Source organism: Calonectris borealis, chromosome 1, assembly GCF_964195595.1.
Source record: "Calonectris borealis chromosome 1, bCalBor7.hap1.2, whole genome shotgun sequence".
Taxonomy (NCBI): domain Eukaryota; kingdom Metazoa; phylum Chordata; class Aves; order Procellariiformes; family Procellariidae; genus Calonectris; species Calonectris borealis.
Genome location: NC_134312.1, coordinates 1,017,763 through 1,038,451, shown reverse-complemented (window position 1 = coordinate 1,038,451; position 20,689 = coordinate 1,017,763). Strand labels below are relative to the sequence as shown.

The following is a 20,689-nucleotide window of genomic DNA, read 5'->3' as shown; positions in this document are numbered from 1 at the left end:
TCTTCCCTTCCACCGTGCGGGCTGCCGGCATGGCGCCTGCCACGGCACGTGCGCGGCACGGCCCGGGGCTGCTGGCACGCCGCGGGGCAGGATGAGGCCCCGGGTCGCCCGCTGGCCCCAGGGATGCTGGTGCTGCCTCCGGCCGGGCTGGTCCCCAGGGAGCAGCACCCCATGCACGCGTGGTGATGCTCTGGTGGCAAAGGCGTCCCTGTCCCCTGTGCCACCCCCCAGGGTCACTGGCGGGGGGACGAGCAGGACATTAATGGAGTCGCAATAAGATCTTTGCTTTGGCAGGGACGGGACACAACCGCTGCTCTCTGCCGCGGGGGACGGGGGAGGTGGGGGACCCACCCGTGGGGTAGAGGAGGCCATCAGGTCCTGCAGCACCCAGGGGACATGGCTGCCACGCCTGGCAGTGGGGAGCACTGGGGGGGGCTGCCGAGCGGCCCCCCGGGGATCTGCCACCAACATGGGGACAGTGACCCCAGCCAGGCCTGGCACCCTGCAGTCCTGGGGTGCCACGGGGTGCTGTCATGCAGGGTGTCCCCAAGGGGCCACCCCTGAGCACCCGCCAGCCCCACAGAGGTGCCCAGCTGGCTGCGGGCACCCACCGGCCCTCGGGTGACGGCTTCACGTGCCACCGGTGGGCACAGCCCCGCACAGCGGGGGAGCAGGGGGCCGGGGAGGGGGGGTGATCAGCTGATGAGGGGGCTGTGCGGGGACCCGAATCCCTGCGCCTCGTCCCAAAGCCGAGCTTCCCACCGGAGCCACTTCCACGACTCCTCGCCCCCGGCGGGGTGCCGGGACGGGACGAGGTCCCTGCCAGGCTGTGCCGGCCCTGCTCCCCGTCCTCACCCCGCACAGCCCCCAGTTTGGGTGCATGGCCCCGCTCCCGGGGGGCCCAGCCCCGCTCCCTTCCACAGCGGGTGCTGTTGGCACGTCCTCATCCCACCCCGCTCCATCCCGACACGGGGGTGGGGGCCCCACAGACACCGAAATCCTGCACGGGGTCCCCAAGGATGCCCACCCGGCAGGGACAGCGGGGTGCAGGCGTGGCTTCGATCAGGCACCAGCGAACCCACCTAAGACTGGGGTGGCTTTTAATGCCCCCCCCAAGGAAAGACGCTCCCAGGTTCCCCCCCATCACCTCACTCTGCACCCCCTGGTGCAGCGTGCCCACCCCCAGCACCTCCTCGCTGCCAGCCTGGGGGGCCGGGGCACCCCCCACCCAGGACCCCGGGGACCCCCATCTTAGGGCTGGTGGCCCCACGGTCCCCGCATCCTGCAGGGACGCATCCTGTTGGGTGCGGCAGCCCATGGGGGAGAGCCGAGCTGGGCGCTGCACCGGGGGGCCCCCCAGCCCCCCGCCCGCGTCCTCGTTTTCTTGCATTAATTAAAACTCAGCCGAGGCTCCTCCGGAGCTGCCACCCGGGGCCCCGCGACCGCTCGGGATGCTTCGGCGCTGCCGGCAAAACCCTCGGCCACCAGCAGCTCAACAGGGGCGTAAAAGAGCATGGGGGGGGCAGGCTCCACGGTGGGGGGCACAGCCCCCCGGCAGCTCCCCCAGGTCCTGCTCCGTGTCCCCCCGCCCACATCCCAGTGATGATGCACACCAGGGTGCCACTCACCTCGCAGCATCGTGGCAGGGGCCACCCCGGTGCTGGCACCCATGGGACCTTGGGGTGCTGGCATTTGCCCCCCACAATCCCAGGGGTTCATTACTAATTATCTGTCCGGCACTAATTATCCACCTGCACTGGGCCATCCCGCAGCTGCCAGGGGAAGCCAAGGTGGTGGCGGAGGCAGGACACCCAGGAGCACCCCCCAAAAAGCAGGCAGCACCCGTGTGCCCATCACCCCGGCACCGCACCCATCACCTCGGCACCGCGCCCACTCCCCAGCCCACGGCAGAGCCGGACCCGTGCCCCGCACCCTCCCCCACCGCTGCAGAGCCGGGCTCATCCTCTCCATCAATGTCCCAGCTTGTGTCAGGTCTCAGCCCTGAGCCCGGGGGTGGGGGGGGGGCTGCACCCGGGGGTCCACGCACCCCTGCTCAGCTGGGCACCGGATCCTGCGCTGCATGGGGGGGGGTGGGGGTGGGGTGGGGGCCACCAGCCACGGACGGAGCCAAGTCCCCCCCATCACCTTAAAGCTGCCGAGCTGCTCCGTTAGCACTGCGCCGCCTCCGTCCGTCCATCCGTCCGTCCGTCCGTCCTCCCCCCGCGGTGCTCCCCTCCTCCGGGGGCGGGGGGGTCAAGGCTGAGACCACCCCCCCCCCCATATCGCCAGCGCGGTCCCCCGGAGCGGGGCTGCGGGCGGGGAGGAGGAGGAGGAGGAGGAGGGAGGAGGAAGAGGGAGGAGGAAACCCATCCCGCATCTTCCTCCCAGAGCAACGAGACCGAAAATAGCTCCCGTCCGCCGCACCGGCGAACCGGGGCCGGTGGGGCCCCTCCGGAGCGCGGTGGGGGGGTGGGGGGGGGAAGGCGGCGGCGGGAGGGGGGGGTGCGGAGGGGGGGTGGGGGGTGCGGAGCGCTGGCGAGGCCGGCGGTGCTGAGCATCCCCCGCTGCTGCCGGGCTCCCAACGCGATGCGTCAGCAATCCATCCGCGCTCCCACTGAAGGACAAAAGGATGAGAGAGCCGCCTGCGCGGCTGCCGCCCGCACCGCCCGCACCGCCCGCGCCGCCCGCGCCGCCCGCGCCCGCGCCCGCACCCGCGCCCGCACCGCCCGCCGCCGCGCCGGGGCTCCGCGGGGCCCGCACGCCCGCTAGCACCGGAGGATGCCCGCCGGCCCCGGGGCCACCGCCACCGCACTGCGAGGGCGGCCGAGCCGCTGAAGGCGACAACCGGCCCACGCGGGAACGCGGGACGGAGACGCGGGAGGGCGGACGGGAACCACGACCGGACCCGCCGAACGCCGCCCGCCGCGCCGGGGCTCTGCCCCCGCCGCCAGCCCCCCCCGCCGCGGCCCTTCCCCTGCTCTGAGGGGCTTTTCCCCGCTGCTCCGGGGGCTGCAGCTAGCTAGGCGTTTATTTTTATACCGGTTTTTTTTTATCTTTTTATTTTTATTTTTAATTTTTATTTTCTTTTTTATTTTCATTTTTATTTCCATTTTTTATTTTCATTTTTTATTTTTATTTTCTTTAATTTTTAAATTTTTTTTTTTTAATTTTTTTTTAGATTTTTTTTATTCATCCCCCCGCCGCCCTCTCCCCGCGGGCGGGGGCCGCCATGCCGGGGTGGCCGGGGCTGCCGGCCCGGCCCCACGGGCGGAGGTGCGAGGCGCGGGCACCCACGGCGGCGGGGCTCGCCGCGGCGGGGGGCTGCCGGGCCCCCGCTTAGCCGGGCCGCCCCCCCCCGCACCGCAGCCTCCAGGAGCCATTTTGTCTTTTTTTTTTTTTCCCCTCCCGGAGCCGGCCCCCCCCGCCCGGCCCCGCTCCCCCCTCGCTCGGCGCCGAGCCCCCCCGGAGCGGCCCCCCCGCCCCTTCCCCAGGTAGGTACGGCTGGAGAGCGGGGCTCGGCCGGGAGGGAGGGCGCCTCTTCCCCCCCCCCCCCCGGCACCTATTGTCGCTTTTTTTGGGGGCTAAATTTTCATTTTTCCTTAACCCCCTCCTTTCCGCGGACCCCCCCCCTCCGGCACCGCGACCCCCCCCTCCGGCCAGCCGGGCCCAGCTTGTCGGAGCCGGGAGAGGGGGGGGGCCCTGAGCCAGTTCTCCTTTTCACGCCGACATCCCCAGACGATGGTGAATGATGAACGTGCCACATCATGAAGCTCTTGTGGCAGGTAACTGTGCACCACCACCGCCGCCGCCGCGCCTGGAGAGCTGCCCTGGTCTCCTACTTGACGGTACACGCGTGGATCCTATACGTTGCCGCCGCCTCCCCCGGACCCCAGAGCTGCCCCTCCGTTTGCTCCTGCAGTAACCAGTTCAGCAAGGTGGTCTGCACCCGTCGCGGCCTCGCCGAGGTCCCCCCCGGGATCCCCTCCAACACCCGGTATCTCAACCTCATGGAGAACAACATCCAGATGATCCAGGCGGACACTTTCCGCCACCTGCATCACCTGGAGGTCCTGCAGTTGGGCAGGAACGCCATCCGGCAGATCGAGGTGGGGGCTTTCAACGGGCTGGCCAGCCTCAACACCCTGGAGCTCTTTGACAACTGGTTGACCGTCATCCCCAGCGGGGCCTTCGAGTACCTCTCCAAGCTGCGGGAGCTGTGGTTGAGGAACAACCCCATTGAGAGCATCCCCTCGTACGCCTTCAACCGGGTGCCCTCCCTCATGCGCCTGGACCTGGGCGAGCTGAAGAAGCTGGAGTACATCTCCGAGGGGGCTTTCGAGGGCTTGTACAACCTCAAGTACCTGAACTTGGGGATGTGCAACATTAAGGACATGCCCAACCTGACGCCCTTGGTGGGGCTGGAGGAGCTGGAGATGTCGGGCAATAACTTCCCCGAGATCAAACCGGGCTCCTTCCACGGGCTCAAGTCCCTCAAAAAGCTCTGGATTATGAACTCGCAGATCAACCTGATCGAGCGGAACGCCTTCGACGACCTGACGGCGCTGGTGGAGCTCAACTTGGCCCACAACAACCTCTCCTCTCTGCCCCACGACCTCTTTGCCCCGCTGCGGTACCTAGTGGAGCTCCACCTGCACCACAACCCCTGGGACTGCGACTGCGACATCCTCTGGCTGTCGTGGTGGTTGCGGGAGTACATCCCCACCAACTCCACCTGCTGCGGGCGCTGCCATGCCCCCCTGCACATGCGGGGCAGGTTCCTGGTGGAGGTGGACCAGACCTCCTTCCAGTGCTCGGCGCCCTTCATCATGGACGCCCCCATGGACCTCAACATCTCTGAGGGGCGGGTGGCCGAGCTCAAGTGTCGAACTCCTTCCATGTCCTCCGTTAGGTGGTTGCTGCCTAACGGGACGGTCCTGAGCCACGCGTCCAGCCACCCGCGCATCTCTGTCCTCAACGACGGCACCTTGAACTTCTCCCACGTCTTGTTGACGGACACCGGGGTTTACACCTGCATGGTGACCAACGTGGCGGGGAACTCCAACGCCTCGGCCTACCTCAACGTGAGCACGGCTGAGCTCAACACCTCCAACTACAGCTTCTTCACCACTGTCACGGTGGAGACCACCGAGATCTCCCCGGAGGACATCTCCCCCAAGTTCACCAAGCCCGTGCCCACCACGTCGACGGGCTACCAGCCGGCGTACACCACCACCACCACCGTCCTGGTCCAGACCACGCGGACGCCCAAGCAGGTGGCGGTACCCACCGCCGACTCCAGCGACAAGATGCAGACCAGCTTGGACGAGGTGATGAAGACCACCAAGATCATCATCGGTTGCTTCGTGGCGGTGACGCTCCTGGCCGCGGCCATGCTCATCGTCTTCTACAAACTCCGCAAGCGGCACCAGCAACGCAGCACCGTGACGGCCGCCCGGACGGTCGAGATCATCCAGGTGGACGAGGACATCCCGCCGGCGGCGACGGCGGCGACGACGGCGGCGGCTCCCGCCGGCGTATCAGGTGAGGGGGCAGTGGTGCTGCCCGCCATTCATGACCACATTAACTACAACACCTACAAACCGGCACACGGGGCCCACTGGACAGAGAACAGCTTGGGGAACTCTCTGCACCCCCCCGGGACCACCCTCTCTGAACCCTATATAATTCAGACCCACACCAAGGAGAAAGTACAGGAAACCCAGATATGACTTTTTTGGGGGGCTTTTTTCTTCCCCGCCCCCACCCCCCCCCGAAATTACAAATGCAATAGAATGCACAAAAACAGGAAAAAAACAAACAAACAAAAAAAAAAAAACAAAAAAAAGGAAAAAACAAAAAACTAGACAGCAACTTTTGTACAGAGCGGGGGAGAGACTTTTTTTTCTTGTACATGCTTATATATTAAATCTATGGGCTGATAAGAGAAGCAGATTATATTAAAATTTAACAACAAAAAAAAAAAACAACCACAAAGAAACTATTTTCTAACTCGCAAGTTCTATTTAAAAAGAGGGAGAGAAAAAAAAATCAAATTTGCAGAAACCGGAGCAGCGGCGGCGGCAGCGGCAGCGGCGGCGGCAGGGCCCCGTGCGCGATGCAGCGCGGTGCAGCGCGGCGCAGCGCGGCGCGGGGGAGACGCCGTAGCGGGGAGCGCAGAGAGAAGCCCGGCAGGGTGGGGGTGGGGGGGGCAGAATGCGGCCGGACCCCCGTCCCACGCCGCTGTCCTGGCCGTGTGCCGCCTTCACCGGCCGCGCCGGCTTCAAACCGGAGCAGGGAGCGGGACGGCGGTCCGAGCCGCCGCGCTGTGCCAAAATCTTCCAAATGCAATAAAGAAATTAATTTTTGGGGGTTTATTTTTTGGGGGGGAGTGGGGGGGTGCAGCCTGTGGGCCGGGGATGGGCGCCTGCAATGTACTAAAGCAAAAAATGAACAAAAAACCCAAGAAAAGGGGGGGGAAAAAACACCCCAACCCCAGGCGGGTGGGTGCTGGGTGTGCGGGGGGGGCCAGCGGCGGGGGGGGCGAGAAGTGGGTGCCCCCCGCGCTGCTCCGCGCCCCCTTTCCCACTGCACCACATCTTGCAGGCCCCGGCGTGCGCCGCTGCACCGGGCTCCGGCACCGGCACCGGCGTGTGCCGCCGGCACAGGGCTAAGGCTCCTGGGGGGCTGGGGGGGCCCCGCCGGGAGACCTGACGTATGATTGTAGACCCCCTTCAGCAACACGCTGCGATTTTTAGTCCTTTTTTTTTGGGGGGGGGGGTATTTTTTCCCCCACCCCCCCCTTCCCTTCCCCGGGTGGGGGCGAGGATGCCCCCCCCCCCCCCAAGCCCACCCCGAGGGCTGCTTGTGGAATGGGGGGGACCAGGAGAAATTAAGGGCTCGGGGGGCTCAGCCCGGCGACGGGAGGGGGCCGGGGGGGCCACCAGCATCCGAGGTGGCTGCCGGGGGGGGTCCCGGCGGGGACGGCAAGTGCCTCGTGGGGGGTCCCGAGGGGCTGGGGGGGGTCCGTGGGGGGGCACGGGCAGGGTCGGGCAGCGGGGGGGGGTCCTCCCCAGCCGCTCGGGCACTGGAACTACTTTAATTTCTTATTTTAGCTTTAAAAAAATTACCGGAGGGTGTTGAATCTGAACTAAAAGTCGGGGGGCGGGGGGGGCGCGGGGGGGGAAGGCGGGAAGGAGACGCAGAAGTTATATCTATATCTATATCTCTCTATATAAACGCCAGAACGATCTGACTGTACTCTGAGAAACAAACAAAAAAAAAAAAGAAAAAAACAAGTGTATTTTTGTATTTTAATAAATATTGTTCAAAATTTGTAATGCCATGTCCCTGAGCGGTTAAGCCGGCGGGTTGCGGGGGGGCTGCTGCCGTGTCCCCCCCGGCAGCCGCGGCCTGAAAGGGTTTCTGTTGCTGCTTTTTTTGTCTTCCCAGCAGTAAAAAGCCTCCAAAAAATCAGGGAGGGGGAGGGGGGAGGAAAATAGAGGGAGGAGGCGCAGGGCGACGCGTGGGGGGCTGCCCTGAATTGGGGGGGCAAAACATGCTGGGGAGGGGGGGGGCATCGCCGGCTTTGTGCCCCGGAGCTTGAGCGTCCAGCTGGGCACCCAAGCGTGTGCACGCCGGGACCCCCGGCATCACCGGCTTTCGGGCACCACCGCGGTGGGCAGCCGGTGCCGTCGCCCAGCGTGGGACCCCCCGGCCGGGGCGTGCGGGACGGCCCCCCCCCGTCCTCCCCAGGGGCTGCCTGGGGGGGGCCGGGGCCGCTCCCCCTCGGATTTATGGGTTCCCCGGCTGGAAAATCTTAATTCGCCATTAAAGGCGGGAGCGGGCGCAGACGAGAGGGAGGATAAAGCCGGGAATGAATCACCCGGCAGCGGGTCCCGGCTGCCCGCGCTCCAAGATGGTCGGGCAGGGGAAGGGGGATGGACGCCGTCCCCGGCACCGCGGTGGGGACACCGGGACCCCCGACTCTGCGGGGGCACCGGGACCCCTGGCTGTGCAGGGACACGGTGACCCCCAAGGGTGTGGGGACACCGGGACCCCTGGCTGTGCGGGGACGCAGGGACCCCGGGTGCCGGCGGCAGGGACATGGGGTGCCCTGGGTGCTGGTGGTGGGGACACAGGGACCCCAGGGGCAGCGGGGTCCCCGAGGTGCCACCCCCGTCCCAGCCCTTGCGGCAGTGCGGGGTGACGGTGCCCGCCGGCAGCCCCGGGGCCACCCTTGTGCCGTCCCCGCGTCCCTGCGGCCGTGGGCTGCCTCCGGCAGCGGGGATGGAGTAGGGGACCCCCGGGGACCCCATCGCCCAGCCCGGGGATGCCGAGTGGAGGAGACCCCCGGCACCCGGCTTCACCGGCTCCCGTGCCGGGACCAAGCCATCACACAGCACCCAGCCGCTGCGGAGCCGTCGTGGTTATCGCGTTGGGAGCTTAACTTCGGGATTTTAGGGGGATTTTTTAGGCTTTTTTGCTTTTTTTGGTGAAAGCCGGGAAGGTTTCTATCAAAACATATGTCTGGGTTTCTCTTTATTGCCAGCTTTTACCACTCCGGCTGATCTGCTAAGGCAAACACCGCTCCCCTTCTTCCTCCTGCCGGATTGAGCTCCCCCACCCCGCCTTTGCTGCGGGGCCTTCCTCCCCGCCGGCACCTCCGCACTCCTCCTCCCCGCGCCAGCCTCCGCCGGGCCCGGCCGGGCAAGCGTCCCATTCAAACCTTTAATCTGGCGGCCAGGCGGGAGGGGATGGGGCTGAAGTGACATATCGATTTTATTTAAGCACTTAGCTTTAATTTTAGCCTTAAATTAGAGCACCCGCGTAAATCATCCTCCCGCCGCTATAAAAAAGGGCTGGAAGGGAGCGTGGGGGGGCTCTGCGGTGGGCACGGAGGGGCTGCGGGCGGCCAGGGCACGCACCGGCCCTGCGGGGACAGCGTGGGTGGGGTGGGGGCTGCGGTGCCACCGGAGCGAGGGGCTGCGGTGTGATGGGGGGGCTGCGGTGTGATGGGGGGCTGCGGTGTCATCACTGCAAGGGGCTGCAGCGTGATCAGAGGGGTTGCAGTGTGATGCGATGGAGGGGCTGCAGTGTGATCAGGGGCTGGAGAGCGGCCGGGGGGGTTGCAGAGTGGTCGGGGGGCTGGAGAGCGATCAGGGGCTGCAGTGTGATCAGGGGTGTTGCAGTGTGATCAGTGCGAGGGGCTGCAGCGTGATGCGACGGAGGGTTGCAGTGTGATCAGCATGAGGGGGCTGCAGTGCGAGCAGAGGGGTTGCGGTGGGCTCAGGGGGGCTGCAGAGCGACCGGGGGCCGCAGCGCAAGGGGTTGCAATGCGATGGGATGGAGGGCTGCAGCATGATCAGCACAAGGGGCTGCTGTGTGAGCAAGTTGAGGGGTTGCAGTGATTGCAGCGTGAGCGGGGGCTGCAGCGTGAGCAGAGGGGTTGCGATGTGATCAGCGTGAGGGGTTGCAATGCAATCAGGGGGCTGCAGCATGCTTGGGGGGCTGCAGCGTGCTCGGGGGGCTGCAGTGTGATGGGGTAGAGGGGCTGCAGCGTGCTCGGGGGGCTGCAGCGTGGTCAGGGGGCTGCAGCATGCTCAGGGGAGGCCAGGGCACTGCTGGCAGTGCCACAGCACCGGAGCTGGCCGGTCCCTGCTCCCAGGGCTCGAAAACTTTCCTGCCTGAATCTCCCACCGTATCTGCAGGCAGGGGGCTGGCAGTGCAGGCAGGGGGCTGGCAGTGCAGGCAGGGGGCTGGGGCTGCAGGCAGGGGGCTGGCAGTGCAGGCAGGGGGGCTGGCAGTGCAGGCAGGGGGCTGGCAGTGCAGGCAGGGGGGCTGGCAGTGCAGGCAGGGGGCTGGGGCTGCAGGCAGGGCACTGGGGCTGCGGGCAGGGTCTGGGAGCAGGGGAGCAGGGCTGCAGGGACCGAGCGGCACGGGGGGGAAGCTGGCACTGCCGGCGAGGGACAGACGGACGTCCAGCCGTACGGACGAGGGCGGGTGGGTATTTGCAGGCAGCCCCGTGCGAGCGCCTTCGTCACCGGCTTCGCGGAGCCATGCGAAAACCAGAGCGACGGGAATATAAAAACCTTTCATTGGCGGCCCCGGCGGCGATGCCAGGCACGGGCCCCCCCCCGCACACACGCCATCCGCCCGCCGCCCACCCCCCGCGCTTTTTTTTGGGGGGGGACGGGAGATTTCAGCTGCCAGAGATGCTTTGCCGCTCGCCGCCGATAGCCAGCCCGGCCGGCAAGGGCACGCCGGCCCCGGCACGGGCGGCAGCGGGCAGGGCTGGGGGGGGGCTGGCAGGTGCCCCACACCAAACCCTGCCGGTGCCCGGCTACCCCCTGCAAACCGCCCCACGGCTGCCCCACAGCTGCCCCACGGCGGGTTCCCCCTCCCGGCAGGTTTAATGAGGAAAACACCCCGGAGCGGAGCGGGGGCCGCGCGGCAGCTGCAGCATCCCGTGATGAAAACCTATGGGCTTGTTAAGGATAATTTCTATGGCAACCTCCCTGGCGGGGACCGGCCGCTACGCCGGCACGTGCCAGCGGGTGCCGGTGGCTTTGCCAGTGCCCCGAGAGCCGGATGGGGCCCCCCATGGCGCACCCCTGGCATCGCTGCGGCCGGGGGTCCCTGCCGGCTCCCCACTCCCCCAGCCGGGGTGGGCGCAGGTTGGGGTGCTCGGCTGGTGTGGGGAGGCTGTGCCCCGGTGCCGGGGCCGTTTCTTTCCCCGCCTGCACACGGCGGCAACGGGTTTCGGCAAGAGCAGCTCGGTAATTAGCCGCCGTGCTTGGGAAAAGTCAAATATTTACTAAATAAGAATATGCACTTTCAGGAAAAAAGCAAATGTCACAGCAGCCGCCGAGAAACCCCCGCAGCGGCGGGACTGGGGGGGCTGCTCCCCGCGCCCGCCCCCGTGCCCGCGGCTGTGGGGGCGGTGGGATGCGGTGGGACACGATGGGACACGGTGGGACGCGGCAGGAGGGTCGGCAGAGGCTCCCGCCGGCACTGAGCACGGGGCACCCAGCCCCTTGCCATTGCACGGGGCTCCGCGGTGGCACCTCCCGGGGGTCCCCTTGCCCCAGTGTCACCGGGGTGGCCGTCCCGGGGCCATGCCCACCGTGGCAGGCAGCCGTTACGGCAGCCGTTACGGTGGCGTGGGCTCCCAGCCGCTCGGCACACAACCCGACGTGGGGCTCCCGTTAATTATTCTTATTGCTGCGGATATTTTTGGCTCCGGTGCTGCAGATGGGTTTTTTTTTTTTTTTGCAGCTCGGCGGGTTTGCGGCGGCAGCGTGCCGTAACGCGCCCTGGGACCGGCGCTGCCGGTTGGGCCCGGCGGGGTTTGGATGCTCTCAGAGGAGGGAGGCAGGAGCGGGGCGATACGCTGGCACGCAGGAGATTTAACGACCGGTAATTTAAGGCTCGATTCGTCACAGCAGGACAAAAAGCGCGTTGGATTTCGGGCCTGAGAAATTCTGCAGACGGGGCAATTTTCTGGTAGTCCCAGAGGTCCAGGCAGCTCCTGCCGGGACCGGCGCGGCGGCTGCCACAGCAGAGCATTGCCGGGGTGCCGAGAGGCGCACAGGGGGGTGACAGCCCCCCCATCGCCCGCCTGGGCTGGGGCGGGCACCTTGGCACCGCGATCGCAGCGGGGGTCCCCGCGGGGGCGGCTGCGGCACGCGCGGCTACTGGTGCCGGCACGCCGCCTGCACGCGCCCGAGCGCAGGGCCGCGAGCCGTCGGTCCTCCCGGAGCATCGCCGGCACCACCGCGGCCGCTGCCAGCCCCGACCTCCTCCTGCCCAAAATGAGCCGGGGCAGGTTCGTCACCGGCCGCTGGCTTCACCTGGCCGGTGAGTCAGCAGCAGCCGGAGCCGCCGGGTTAAAAATATACCCGCAGCCTCCCGGCAGGCGAGAGGGTGGGGAGGAACGTGGCTGCTCCCCCCGCCAGCGCGAGCCTCCTCCGCCCTGGGGCACGCACGTGTCCCCGGGCCACCCGTGGGAGCCTCGGGGACCACCGCCGGGACCCCCACCCCGGCCTTTTGCTGTGGAGGGCTTTGCCAAGCCCGGTGCCGGGGGGAGCGGCGCTCGCAGCGTGCCCCCCAGTGTCACCCGAGTCCCCGGGGACGTGCCCAGCAGAGGATCCCCCTCCCCAGAGCGGGGCCTGGGGACCCCTGCCCTGCCCGGGCTGCCTTCCCCGTGCTCTGCCCTCCGGCTGCTCGGCACGAGGGGTCCTGCCTGCGCGTGGCTTCGGGGCCCTCCACCAAATTCCTAGTTATTACTTTTATTTCTGTAACACCCCGTCCTTCTCCCGGCTCGCGAGGAAGAGGAGCCCCCAGCCCCGCAGCTCCGTGGGGTCCCTGGGGGCACCCACCCTCCCCGTGGGGCAGACGGCAGCAGGACGAGGCGGTGGCTCCCGGGGAACCTCCACGCTCCTCCCAGCTCCGTCCCCTGCAGCGGGAAGCCAAATTTGCAGAGGGATGGCGGTGCCCGGCAGCTTGTCCCTGTCCCCGTCCCCGTCCGCGCCCGGTGCGACCCCGGGGACATCGCTGCGGCAGCTCCCTGCACGGCAAAGCCCCCACAAGATCCCGGCTCCGGGGGTGACGGGGACGCGGTGCCCCGGCACGGGCTCCCCACAGCCAGCACGGAGACCCCACGCGCGGCACGGGGAGCTCGGCCGCGAGGAGGAGGAGGAGGATGAACAACGGCGGTGGAGGAAAGCGGGTGGGTGAGTTGGCCAAGGGCTGCACCGGCAGCACGGCAGCCCTGGGTGGGCGGGCGGACGGACAGACGGACGTCCTTGTCAAGATTAAAAATACCCAGAAGCAAGAAGCTGAGTGACGCCCGAGCGGCAGCCATCAGCCCTCCGACACACCGCCGCTCCCCGCCGGCTGCGCGCCACACGCCGGCCACGCACAGCACCGTCCCCGCTCCAGGCTCCACCGGGCCGGGTGGGGAAACTGAGGCACAGCGAGCCCTGCTGCAGCCGCCATGCTGTACCCCAGCTCCCACTGCAGCAGCATCGGCAGTGAGGGGTGGCTGAGCACCATCCTGCCTCTCCCCTCCCCTCCCCTCCCCGGCCCCCCGGCAGCACCGCGGGGCTGTGCCGGCACTGGCCGAGCTGCCGCCACGTGCCAGGCCGCTTTCCCGGTTGGACTTTTTTTCCCCAAGCCTGAACTGCAGACTGCGGCAAGCGCTTCTTTTTAAGGGGGAGAGGATTTTATTTGCTCTTCCCCCCCCCAAGTAATTAGGATTGCAGCACGGGTGGCTGCCGGGCCCATTTGCATAAACAGTTTAGCAATTGCCGGAGCTGCTTTGCATAACGCGCCGTTGCGGGTTGGAACCTCCGAAATTGGGTTAATGCTGAAGCGGGTCAGGAGGATGGCGCGGTGCCGCTGGCAGCGGCGGTGGGACCCCCCATCCCATGCCGAGTACCCCTGGGAAAACCCATCGGCTCCGGGACGGAGCGCGGGGCGGCCGGCGGGGTTCGGGGTGCCAGCGCGGTGTGACTGCGGCTCTCCAAAGCTCCGCCGCGACGTCCCCGGGCAGCGTCCCGGCTTCCGCGTGGCCTCCTCGCCGCGGCCACGTGCCGGCTGCCGCGGCCCGGCTCCCGGAGGTGGAGCGCATCAGTGCCGGGCCAGTGGCCCCCGCGTCGCGCCGGTAAAGCCCGGCGGGACCCCGCGGACGGCTGGCGCCGTGTAGACGCAAAATAGTCTGCACTTTGGGGAAAGCCGGCAGCCTGGCCGACGTAATTAAATCAGGCACCTTGTCAAAATCAGGCTGCTCATTTGCACAACACGAGCACGAGGGGGGAAGGGGTGGGACGGGGCTCCGGCAACCTTCCCGGCGCTGCCTTGGCGCAGGCGACGGCAGCCGCTGAGCTCTCCCGTCCAACGCCCGGCACCCCGGAGCATCCCGGTCCTGTCCCGCGCCACGCTCCGTGCACCCTCTGTCCCCAACCCCAGGAGGTGCCAGAAATGGCACGGCCACCCCTTGGGCCATGGCAACCCACCGGCGCCCGGCCGGGCTGTGCCGGGACGTGGCATTCAAAGGCTCCGGCATCACCAAGGGGGTTTTTGACCGGCTTCTGCCGCCGAGAATGACTCCTTCCTATTCCGGCAGCAGGGATGCCTTCGAGGGGGGAGCACCACGCCTTGGCAAAGTCAGTTTTTGCCCGCGATTCCATAACCGGTCCCGCCCGCGGGATGCCGACCCCGGGGAGCGTGGCAGCAGGCGGGGGTGCGCGGGGGATGCTCCCGGGGATGGTCTCCCGCTTCTCGAAGGCTCCGGCAAGGAGTGGGGGCTAAGACCTGCTGGCAAGAGCTCATTTAGTTTTTAACGAGCCCTGCCAGCGCTCGGGCCAGAGCTGCTTCTCCCGGAGGACTCCGGCTCCCTGCATCCCTGGGAGAGGCTCGGCAGCGCCCAAGGCGGGCAGGGACCGTCGCCGGCTCCGTGGCACGCAGCCGGCAGCGCCGAGGGGCTCCGCAGAGCAGCGTCTGCCCCTTCCCAGCTCGGCGCAGAGCCGCGGCCTCCTGGGCTCCCGCAAACTGCTGACGCAGCAGCTGGAGCCTCTAATTAAAACCATAACGATAAAGGAAAAATGTGGGTTACAAGGAATCAACAAGGGACCAAACGCCCCCTCCTGCAGGGGCTCGGACCCCCGCTCCCGGGGGATTTACAAAGCCGGTACGGAGCTGCTCGCAGCGGGATTAGCAATTCCCCGCGGGGCGAAGCCGGGTCCAGCCCCACACGTTGGGGGGGGACAGGGAGGGCACAACCAGCATCACAGGGAGGGTTTTGTGATAGATGCCCACCGGTTTTCTCTCCACCGGCGAGGGGAGGGGTGAAGTGCCAGCCGGGACCCCCAGGCTGCTGCTGGAGCCCCACAGTGGGGGTGGAAATGGGGGCTCCTCGCCCCGGGCAGGGATGCGGAGGAGAAGGGCTGGGGGGGGGCAGCAGGCTGGTGGGTGCCAGCACCCGCGGGCGGGGGGGAGCCGGCGTGCGTGGGAGGGGACCCCCATCCCAGGATGTTGGGGGGGGGCTGCTGCATCCCTGCGGGATGGGTGTCCTGCCCCGGGGGGTGCCGGGTACCAGTAATGGGGAGGGACCAACCGACCCCCCGACAGGCAGCCGCCCACCCCAAGCCACCAGCAGCCGTTAAGCCCCATCATCACCTGCTAGTAACGAAGCGGGCTGCCTGCGGTGTTGGTGGCTGCGCGCCCAACATGCCCCCGGGTGCCGTAAAGGAATAAATCCGCTATTCCACGTAATGGATTGTATATAATGACTTGGAGAGGCCAGCGAAGGGAGCAGTATCCTTAACAGCACGGAATAATTTCCCTCCTCTTATCAGCCAGGTCCTCCGAGCTGGCCCCAGGAAGTCCTGGTCGAACGGCGTGCCGTGCCGGAGCAGCGCCAGCCCATCCGGCAGCACCGTCCCGGATGCTTTGCTGGCAGACCCGAGCTTTGCACCCCAGGGTTTTCACGGGCATTGGTGCTTGGGGCATCTCCAGCGTGCCTGCAAAGCACTGGCACTGCGGATGGCACGGCACGGTATGGCACGGTTCTGTGCCGGCACGGTGCGGCTCTGTGCCAGCATGCCTCTCCAGCTCACTGCTGCTGCTCCGCTCGGGTGAGCGGGGATGGAGGCGGCTGGTACCGCGCCATCACGCCGTTCCGGCTTGGGGAGTCCACGGAAACAGGCCAGCGGTGACCGAGCGCCGTGCCGGCACCGGCCTCGGGGGTGCCACATCGCCTGCACCCCCGCCACGCCTTTGGGGACAGGGTGTGAACACGCACACGTGGGCAGAGCCGGGTGCCGTCGCCCCCCAGCCTCCGGGGCCACACCGAGGAGCAGACCCCCTCCTTGGAGCTCGTCCCCTGCCAGGTCCGGGATGTCACCTCCTGTCCCTGTCCCCTGCTTCTTGCATTAAAACCTCGTGTTTGAAGTGCACAAGTGAAAGAGGTGAGGAAAAAAAAAGGGGAATCAAAAATAAAAGGCTCCTTTCTGCTCAGTTCCTGCAGGACTCGAGCATTTAGCCGAGGAGTTTAAAAGCCCGCTGACCCGGCACGCGCCGGCAGCCGGGATTACGGAGAGAAAACCTTCAAAGGGCCCGAGGGGCTGGGGGACGCGGGCAGGGGCCGCGGGCAGGGGCTGCGCCGGCGGCTGCTGGCAGATGAGGTCCTGCCGCCCCGGCCGGTGCTGCCCGGGCTGCGCGCAGGGAGGGCGAGCCGCACGCCAGCCCCGCTCTAAAAATATAGGCCTGACCCTGTTCTAAAATTACCGCTCGGCACCCGCCGCTGGCAGGGAAATCGGCCCCGAGCTGCGGATCCGTCAGCGGGAACGGCTCCCGCTGCACCTCCCGGCTGGAAACTGCTGCATTGCAAGAAGAGCCGGGGGCTGGGGGGGTGGCACAGGGTGGGGGGGTGGCAGGGGCTGGGGGGGCTTGGGGGGGAAGGCAGGGGCTGGCGGGGGGTGGCGGGGGGTGGCAGGGGCTGGGCTGGCTGGTGGAGAGTGGCAGGGGCTGGCAGGAGCTTGGGGGGGTTGGGGGGGCTGGCAGGGGGTGCAGGGGCTGGCAGGAGCTGGCGGGGGGTGGCAGGGGCTGGTGGGGGGGTACGGGGGCTGGCAGGGGCTGGTGCAGGCAGTGGAGCACCCCCAATGTCCTGGGGCACAGGGGATATTTTGGACCCATTTCGCATGATTACGGCACCAGGGGCGGTTTGCAGGGAGCGTGATGGGGGTGCTGGAGCCGTGACCCCCCCCACAGCTCCCCACCGGGCAGCCCCGTCCACTGTCCACGCCGTTGGGCCCCACAGCGGTGATGCAGCCAGCGATGGATGGACAGACGATGGGGGATCCCCATCATCTGGTTGCCATGGAAACTGAAGGGAATCACCCTCCAAAGAGCCTCCCCGCAAAACCGGGGACCCCCCCACGCTCAGGAAAGCAGCAGGGATGCAGGCAAGGGTAGCACCCACCCTGCACCCCGGGAGGGGGCTGCCACCCCACTGCACCCCAGGAGGGAGCTGCCACCCTGTCCCCTTGCACCCCGGGAGGGAGCTGCCACCCTGTCCCCATGCACCCCGGGAGGGAGCTGCCACCCTGTCCCCGTGCACCCCAGGAGGGAGCTGCCACCCTGTCCCCATGCACCCCGGGAGGGAGCTGCCACCCTGTCCCCATGCACCCCAGGAGGGAGCTGCCACCCTGTCCCCATGCACCCCAGGAGGGAGCTGCCATGGTTTAAGAGCCCCATCGTGCCTGGGGACAACTGGGTGCGTGGGTGGGCACCAAACGCCAAAGCCAAGCCGGGGTGGCAGCACCGAGCGGGGCGAGGGGACACCGTGGCAGGAGTCACCCAAGCGAATCCGAAGGGAAGGTGCCCGTCACCCTCTCTCCTCCCCGGCAGCTCCCTGGGATGGCAGCACCTTAATCCTCCTCGGGGGATTTTTTATTTATTCAAGCCACCCTCTGCAGCCGCCGTCCCCAGAGCAGGGACTCAGCCGCTGCAGTCTCGGGGCGCTTGGCTGCTGTGCCCTGCGGGGACCGTGGAATTTGGGGGTTCCTCCAGCCAACGGCCCCGGGGCAGAGGGGTACAGGCAGACCCCTGCCCCGCTGCCACCCGGGCACCGTGCGCACCTCGCCCTGGCTCAGAGAGAAGGGTCCGGGGAATGTCCCCGAGGGCCATTTGGGTCCTGACCCCCTGCAGAGGCTCCCCCAAGACGCCCCAGGTCCCACCCCGGCTGCACCCCAAAATGCGGAGCCGGCAGCGCAGGGCTCGTCCAGCCCTTGCCCCAGCTGCGGGAGGGCAGCGCCGGCGCCTGCTGCCTCTCGGCCGTGCCGTGCCGGCTTTGCGAGCCGCTGATTAAGGCGGGAGCCAAACCAGACCCCGCTGTCCCCCGGGAGCCCCGCAGCGCCTGCCCAGCCCGGTGAGAAGCAGCAGCGGGGCAGCGGGCGACCCACAGCCCTGCCCACCGCGCCGGGCAGGATCAACCGCCCCGGTGCTGCCGGCATCGCCCTCCTCCTGGGCTGGTGACGCCCGGCACGGTGCCATCGGCTGTGCCGGGAGCAGGATAAGACCCGCAGCAGCCACCACGATGTGCCACATCCATCCCAGGCTGGGGGTCAAAGCCGGCCCCCTTCTCGCGGCACCACGGGAGGGGACTGTCCCAACGCTGCCACCCCACCATGGGGCTGGGGGCTGCCCGCCTCGGGGGGACACAGGAGGCGGCCGGAGCATGGTCCCCCCCACCCCCATGCCTGCCAGCGCCGAGACCCCGCTCGGCTCAGCCCCGGCAGCGGCGAGCCAGCAGCTGCGGCTTTGTTAGAGCCCCGATCGAAATTCCACGTGCATCGAGGCCAGATGGGGTGAAACACTGAAGGGGTCGACGCAGGAAGGAGAAACGCAGCCGGGGAGGCAGCGGAGCCGAGGGCGGGGGGCAGGCGCCCGCGCTGTGCCCTCCCGGCTGCCCACAGCACCCCACGGCCGGCTCAGGACCCCAAGGCAGCCGCCTTCCCCCGGGGGGCTGCCACAGCCACGATGGCAGTTGCCCCCCGCCGACGGGCAGAGGTGGGCAGGACCCCCGAGAGCGGGCAGGAGGCGGGCAGGCGGGCGAGCAAGCGTAATGGGATGTGACAGGCCCTGGCTGGTGCGGGGCGGCGAGCGGCGGCGGAGCCGGAGCCTCCTGGATGTGCTAAGGAAGCAGAGCGATGCCCCTGGGACGCGGGTCAGCAGTTTACAGCAGCCGACCGCACGCCGCAAGGTGCCGAGGAGGGACGGAGACGCCTGCCGCGTCCCCGCGTCCCCGCGCCCGCCAACCTGCGGCGTTTCAGGTGGGCGCAGGCTCTCGCCGCTGCCGACCTCCACAGCCGCCTGCATTGCCCTGCAGCTGCAGCCACATCTGCATCCGCACCCACAACTGCATCCGCAGCCAGGTCCCCACCCAGGATGGCCTCAGTTCCCGTCCCGCCGGCACCCCGTCCCCTGCCCGGTGCCACGGGGCAGCCGCAGCCTGCAAGGTGCCGGGATGCAGCCGCGTCTCCCTCCTCCTGCCCCAGCCCCCTCATTCCTGCCCCAGCCCCCCTATCCCTGCCCCAGCCCCCCAATTCCTGCCCCAGCCCCCTCATTCCTGCCCCAGCCCCTATTCCTACCCCAGCCCCCCCATTCCTACCCCAGCCCCTATTCCTACACCAGCCCCCCCATTCCTACCCCAGCCCCTATTCCTACCCCAGCCCCCCCATTCCTGCCCCAGCCTCCTCATTCCTGCCCCAGCCCCTATTCCTACACCAGCCCCCCCATTCCTACCCCAGCCCCCCCATTCCTACCCCAGCCCCTATTCCTACACCAGCCCCCCCATTCCTACCCCAGCCCCTATTCCTACCCCAGCCCCCCCATTCCTGCCCCAGCCTCCTCATTCCTGCCCCAGCCCCTATTCCTACACCAGCCCCCCCATTCCTACCCCAGCCCCTATTCCTACCCCAGCCCCCCCATTCCTGCCCCAACCCCCCTATCCCTGCCCTAGCCCCACCATTCCTGCCCCAACTCCCCTATCCCTGCCCCAGCCCCCCCATTCCTGCCCCAGCCCCTATCCCTGCCCCAGCCCCCCCATTCCTGCCCCAGCCCCTATTCCTGCCCCAGCCCCCCCATTCGTGCATTCCTGCCCCAGCCCCCCCATTCCTGCCCCAGCCCCCCTATCCCTGCCCCAGCCCCTCAATTCCTGCCCCAGCCCCCCCCAGTTCCTGCCCCAGCCCCCCAGTTCCTGCCCCAGCTCCCTGGGACGGGGCAAGAGGAAGGTGCTGCCTCCCCACGTGCAACCCCGCGCCGGCACCGCAGGGGGTCCGTGCCCTGCCCAGGAGCCCCCCGCTTGCCCGGGGGGGCTCATTTAGTCACGCTGGGATTTAAGTGGCAGCACTTAAACCCCCCGAAAGCGAAGGGCACCCCCGCACCCGGGCGGCAGCTGTGTTTCCGCATGAACCAGTGGAGGAACCCCTGTGCCGAGCAGCCGCCGGCACCGGCGCAGCGGCACCCGCTCACCGCGCCAGGACGAATGCCGCCATCCGCCGCCGCAAACGGCTGCAGCTCAACCGGGCAAGGGTCTGTGCGGTCGAGGGGGGCCGAGCTCCCGCACCCCTCGGCCACGGCGGGGAGGAGGCGAAGCCGCGCCTGGTAACGACGGCTAATTTAAAGGGAGCGAGGAATTACCGACAGCACCGACGCCAGGGTGTAAATATAGCCGGCGAAGGGAAGGGTGAGAGCGGGGAAGAGCAAAGTCATCTGTGCATAAATTGCAGAGTTTTATCTTGACAGTCACTCGGGGAGATGGCTAAGGGCTGCGGAGGGCATTTTTTATCCTATATTGAAATTATGAATCACGGCGTAATTACACAAAATGGATCTCGCGCTCTGGTGACACAGAAGTTTCAATCAGAGATGTTGCCTGAGTTAGTGAATTTTAATATCAAGAGACCTTAATGAGAGCACATTAAAACCAGGGGGGAGGCAGAGACAGGAGGCAGGTTGGCGGCGAATCCCTGCGCGCGCTCGGCAGCCCGGATCCGGCATCGTCCCCCCTGGACCCAGCCTCGCCTGCAGGACGCGGCCGCGGCGCTCGCCTTCCCCCGGCAGAATCGGCAGGAAAAGCAGAAAGCGGCACCCAAACCTGCCGCCCTGCAGAGCAGCCGGGAGCTGC

At 67.5% G+C, this 20,689-nt stretch overlaps 2 protein-coding genes across 2 annotated transcripts in view; one reads left to right on the top strand and one right to left on the bottom strand.

The window, feature by feature from the left end:
* Window positions 1-20,689, bottom strand: part of SND1 (staphylococcal nuclease and tudor domain containing 1) — a 138,017-nt gene that overhangs the window by 10,429 nt on the left and 106,899 nt on the right. The gene's annotated exons all lie outside the window — the stretch shown is intronic.
* LRRC4 (leucine rich repeat containing 4) lies at window positions 1,326-6,773 on the top strand. The gene has a single exon (XM_075141253.1). The coding sequence runs from the start codon at window positions 3,765-3,767 to the stop codon at window positions 5,727-5,729; it is 1,965 nt and encodes a 654-aa protein (XP_074997354.1). The 5' UTR covers window positions 1,326-3,764; the 3' UTR covers window positions 5,730-6,773.

Excerpts from the sequence above, each read along its gene's own strand:
- LRRC4 (XM_075141253.1), top strand. The coding sequence starts at position 3,765 with ATGAAGCTCTTGTGGCAGGTAACTGTGCACCACCACCGCCGCCGCCGC.